At 28.2% G+C, this 5,848-nt stretch overlaps 1 protein-coding gene across 1 annotated transcript; it reads left to right on the forward strand.

The window, feature by feature from the left end:
- The first annotated feature begins 2,568 nt into the window (after window positions 1–2,568).
- On the forward strand, window positions 2,569–4,101 carry LOC120076031 (transcription factor MYB78-like). Its single transcript, XM_039029816.2, has 3 exons — window positions 2,569–2,878; window positions 2,998–3,127; window positions 3,516–4,101. Exons 1-3 carry the CDS (start codon window positions 2,710–2,712, stop codon window positions 4,060–4,062), a joined length of 846 nt encoding a protein of 281 aa, XP_038885744.1. The 5' UTR covers window positions 2,569–2,709; the 3' UTR covers window positions 4,063–4,101.
- Window positions 4,102–5,848: the final 1,747 nt, after the last annotated feature.

The raw sequence follows: 5,848 nt of genomic DNA on the forward strand, positions 1-5,848 counted from the left end.
ACTTTAAGTCTATCAATCAAATTATTAAAGGGTATCCCTTCTCACCATATACCTTTTATTTATACTTTATGCCCTATTTATATACCCTTATTTTTCTTTTCCTTTAGTCCCCCCCAACATTTTTTTGAATTTTTCTTTTTGTTCAAATATATATGTCATGGACATGTTCCAAAGTACTGCTTATGTTATAAGCACTATTGAAAAAGTAAACAAAAATGAAGTGTTTCTCTTAAAAGTTGTCTCATAGTCATAGCCAAAAATTGTTATGAATTCAAAAAACTACTCTTATTTACTTAAAAACATTTATTCTTTTCAACTGCCGAACTTTCTAAAATTTCTATCCGTATATAAAAGATATAAATTTTCATTTTAATTAAGTCGATTATCCAATCCTCTACTATTTTATCGTGGTCATTTATTCATGCCTTTACTGTACACAAAAAGTTGTCTACCCCTCTCTTCAACTTTTTGATCCAAGAGATTTTCAATATGCCCCTCTAGCCAATAACTCTTTTGGTTCACTATTTTTGGGTTAGATCCGATTTCTTTTTACCGATATCATATTGATAAACATAAATTTTATTTCAAACCAATAGGTATGGGGGAATAACTCATGTACTACACATAAAGATTGTAACTTATTTTTTATCTTTTGATTTGAGATCCTCAACAACTGTAATCTTAAAAATTACTTTACACATTAGTTTTTAAATGAATGATGATTGATGATGGGAGTCCTTATATGACACTTGAGTATGAATAGTTGTGTTAATCTGAGCCTAGCTCAACTAATTAAGACAAATTTCACCGATCAAAATACTAACGGTTTGAATCTCCAATTCCACGTGTTCGTTGCACCATTTTTTTTTTTTGAAAAAAGGTAGGACTAGTTACAATGACTTGATAATCCTTTAAGACAAAGAAATGCATTTGATTCTTAACATATGGAAGGGAATTGAAAGGCCATTGGTTTTGGGTGCACTGAACGATATCCCATCAAGATTGTATTTATGAGCAAATATATCAATAAGGAGTCAATGGGATATATGATGAAAAACGAAGTACTCCTAAAAGTAATTTGTGATCCGAAGGAGCATTTAATTTTAGAGAAAGTTTTCCCTTTTAATTGTTATTTATTTCATTAAAAAAAATCTTTAGGTTAAATTATAAATTTAGCACCTACTTGGAATAAAATTTTCAATTTTCAATTTTGTGTCACATGAATCTTAACCAATTCAACATTTTTAAAAAATTCACAAAATTATTCAACAAAAAATTAAATATTTAATGACTTATATATAAATTTTAATTTTATGTATAATCGATTCACTAATTTTAAAAAATGTCAAATATATTTAATACGTATTAATAGACATAAAAGTGAACGATCATGACTTGATAGCTGTACTTTTTAAAGTTCGGCCACACAAATATGAAAGTTCATAGATTAAAAACCTGTGATCTAACCTCCCAAGAAAGAAATAATAATAATAGTAATCATGCTAACCTATGTCTAAGTTTGATGATGATTTTGTTTCTAGTTTTCTCGCTTTTCTTAAAAAAAAAAAATATTTTCTCAATTTTTTTTACTATGATCGTACAAGTACTATGGATCTTGACTTTCTTTAAAATAAATTTTAATTTTTAGTCAAATTTTAAAAACAAAAACTATTTTTTTAGTTCTTAATTTTTTTTACAGTGTTCGGAAGGGAATTGGATCTTTTAATATCGAGGTTGATAATACATGTTTTATGTTAGTTGACTTGACTTTTAAGAACATTTATAAAGAAATAATAAATAACAAAAAAAAAAAATTATGGATGAAAAGCTTAATTTTACTAAATATCAAATTTCAAATAGTTGTCAAACACGACCTATTATTATTTTTAATTAATTTATTATATCTAGTAGTTCGACTTACATTGCAGTCAAGGTTCAAAATGATGATATCCGTAGATATATCGATGTCATGATTTTACAAAAATATCAATGTCAATGAAAATTTTCAAGAAATTTATCGTAATGGAGAGAGATTATTATAATTATTTAATTAGACTATAATGGATCATTGTTAATAATCATATTAATAAAGTAAAATAAAATTAAAGGAGATATAAAATATTATCGTACAAAATAATTATAAATTATTTATTATAACATGTCTATCGAAATGGGGGAAAACGAAATTATCCTCTAAATTTCAAATCACTTTGAAATCTGGAAATTTCAAGTGAAATTGATTACAACATGCATGCTGCATAATAATCCCTTTATAAAGCTAAAAAAGGTGAAACTGTAATTAACTTTAAAAATCTCATTACCCATATAGACAATGTGGACTTGGAGAAGTCTTTCTTTCAAATTTAAAGAGAGGAAAAAGAAAGTCATTTTTTTTTTTTTTAATTCAAATTGTTGAGGAAGTATTAAAATCTATTGGGTTATACATTTTATTGGTTTTGTCCCATTTCATAAGAAAATTTCACTCAAATTAAAAAAAAAAAAAAAAAAAAAAAAAAAAAAAAAAAGAACATGTGAAGAAATTCTCCCATATAAGGGACCAAAATATTAGGCTAATTAGCTTTTTAGAACAACTCCTTGGCCTCTCTTCTCATCTCTATAAATGTTTTGACTCTTCAATCTTTCTCACACCCAAAATCAACAAATTAGAATCTTTCTTCTTCTCTGTTTCTCTCTGTTTTTTGTCTTTCAATGGAAAGTATTAGAAGAAATGTAATTAGAAGCTGCAATAATAATGATGATAATGCAGCAGAAAGTGAGGTAAGAAGAGGCCCATGGACCATTGAAGAAGACACACTCCTTATTCACTACATTGCTTGTCATGGTGAAGGCCATTGGAATAACTTAGCCAAATATTCAGGTCTCTTTCTGCAAACAAACAGAATTTAACTCAAATTCTATTTCCACCCCTATACCTTTCATTTATTGAACTTTCTTCCCCTTTCTTGTTTGTTTGTTTTCTTCTTCTTCTTTCTATAGGCCTTAAGAGAACAGGAAAAAGCTGCAGATTGAGATGGCTAAACTACTTAAAACCCGACATCAAGCGTGGGAATCTAACCCCTCAAGAACAACTCCTCATCCTCGAACTCCATTCCAAGTGGGGGAACCGGTAAGAACCTACTTGAACGAATCTAGAAAATTAAATTTACTGTAACACATCAGTTAATTTTTTTCTAAATTAGATTCTATTTTCGAACGTTTATAACCATAAAAAAATATTGATAATAATTTGTTTGATGAAACATAACAAGATTTCGTGCTTTTTTTATATTTTCTCTCTTTCTTAGAAAAAGTAAATAGTGATTTGACTTATTGTGTTCGTGCTTCTGTAATGTCATTTTTTCTTTCATAATTAACGTAAAATAATTTTTAAGATTTTTTTATCAGTTTTTTTTTTCAATTTAACCGTGTTTGGGTCTTATGTTAAAGTTCTTATAGTGTCATTTCATGTAAAATTTAAGATTATTTGTCCATTTATTTTTGTTGTTGATTCTCAGGTGGTCAAAGATTGCACAACAATTACCAGGAAGAACGGACAATGAGATAAAGAATTACTGGAGAACAAGAGTAGAAAAACAAGCAAAACAGCTAAAGATGGAATCGAACAGCCAAAAATTCTTGGAGACAGTTCACCATTTGTGGATTCCGAGGTTGCTTCAAAAAATGGACCAAAAACCATCATCATCAACCTCCTCAAACTACAATCCTCCATCATCAGAAGAAGCTTTATTTCAAAAGCCATGTGGTTCATCCTCATCAGAACCCACCATAGAAGCCAATCAGAGCTCAATTCTGAGTTGTGGGGGTTATTATCAATGGCCAGAATCCTCTGAAAGTGTTTCAGAAGAGGCTGGGAATAATTGTGATGTGCAGCCACTGAATAATAATGGTGACTTTCTTCAGGTGGACCAATTACAACTACAACTACAACACCCATTTTCTTTCTTGGGTGCTGCTTGTGGAGGTGCAGAGTTTGATGGCCAGATGGCTGCATCTGATTGGGTTTTGGAGGATGATGTGGCAGAAAGATTCTGGAATTTCTAAGAGTAATACATCGGCACTCTTAATACATCCTTCCATCACAAAAGAATATATATATATATATATATATATATATATATATATAAAAGAGTTATCATTTTAGAACAAAAAAAAGTTTACCACGTTACAATTTGTTATTGGATATTTGGATAGATTGTATAACCATTGGTGTAACTTAAAATGCACCCAAATAATTGACTATAGAGATTGTTGTATTTTTTCGAAGGTGTAAGAAAAAATATGATTAGATGAAGATTTATATTTTTAGTTCATATTTTGGATTGAATCAACAAGTTTGAGTTATTTTTATCATCATCATCATAATTTTTGTGCATCATATTTGCACACCAAAAAAATTTGTCATGTGGTTGATTTTAATTTTTTTTTTATCATGTAAGAAAAAGGATACATGGAATTAGTACAGTGTAGGTTGCATCTAATTATTGCTCTTATTATTATTAGCTCGTTGTTAGTTGAGGATTATTTAATTATAAAATGTGTGGTAGATTTTGGAATTTAATTATTATGACCTCGTTTGGTAACCATTTGATTTTTTGTTTTTGTTTTTGAAATTAAGTCTATTTCATCAACATTTCTTACTATCATTTGCATCTTTTTAAGTACAATGATTGAGTTATGAGCTAAATTCTAAAAACAAAAATAACTTTTTGAAAGATACTTTTTTTAGTTCTCAACATTTGGCTTGGTTTTTTAAACCAGTAGTCAAAAATAGATAACAAAGAAAGAAATTTGGAAGTGGAAGTAATGTCCATAGACCTAATTTTAAAAAACAAAAAGGTTACCAAATAAAGCATACATATGATATTTTATATAATATATATATAAAATGTTTGTTGCAAAGACTGCAATTATTGTTAAGTCAATTCACTCTAATTTCTTATAGGTGAACTACTTTTTAATCCAATATCTCTTTTGAATAGATTTTAAATATGTTTGGAATATATTTTCAAGTATTTAATTTAACAAATAAGTTAGTTTAAAAAAAAAAAAAATTAAATATTTGGTAAACATTTAAAATGGAATTTGAAAAAAACGAGTTTATAGAATAAGTTAGTTTATGATAAACACTTGGAATCATTTTTTGAAAAATGACTTTTAAGTGTTTAATGGTTAATCTCTCACCCATTTGTATTATTATTAAAATTTCCAATATACCCCAAAAGTCATCTACTTCACTTTCACTATGTTGTCTTAGCTACCATCGCCTCTACAGTCCAACTCCAGCCACCACCACAAGCGGTCAATTCTAACCACCACCGGTGTCCATCATCGTCGCCAATGACCTTTGATCGCCACCATTGACGATCAACTCCGACAACCAATTCCAAGAACGACCAACTTCGACAACCATTATTTTAAATTATTGGTTCATAGTATTTTACAGTTGTCATTTATAGTAATTTGAGATTAATAAAAATACCCTTAGTATACAACAAACCTAACAAACTTGTAATAAAAACACTTTTGAGAAAGAGTTGTCAAACACATAAAGTGACTTAATCTTAAACATTTTTTTTAATCAAAAGTGTTTAAATTAAAATGGCTTTTCCAATAACATTTTTTCTAAGTTAATCCAAACAAGCCTTTTATTTTGTTTCCACTAAAAACAAAATTATCATAATAACTTGCAATAATGTAAAGTGAATATAGTTAAATTGTAATTAATACTTTTTGGGATAAACTTCAAATTTCTATACCCTCACTTATTGCATTAAGAAAATACTTTTGTAATGGTCAATGATAAGGCTTACAAATATAACAATTAAAT

Source organism: Benincasa hispida, chromosome 4 (genome assembly GCF_027475165.1).
Source record: "Benincasa hispida cultivar pf3 chromosome 4, pf3_genome.v1.1, whole genome shotgun sequence".
Taxonomy (NCBI): domain Eukaryota; kingdom Viridiplantae; phylum Streptophyta; class Magnoliopsida; order Cucurbitales; family Cucurbitaceae; genus Benincasa; species Benincasa hispida.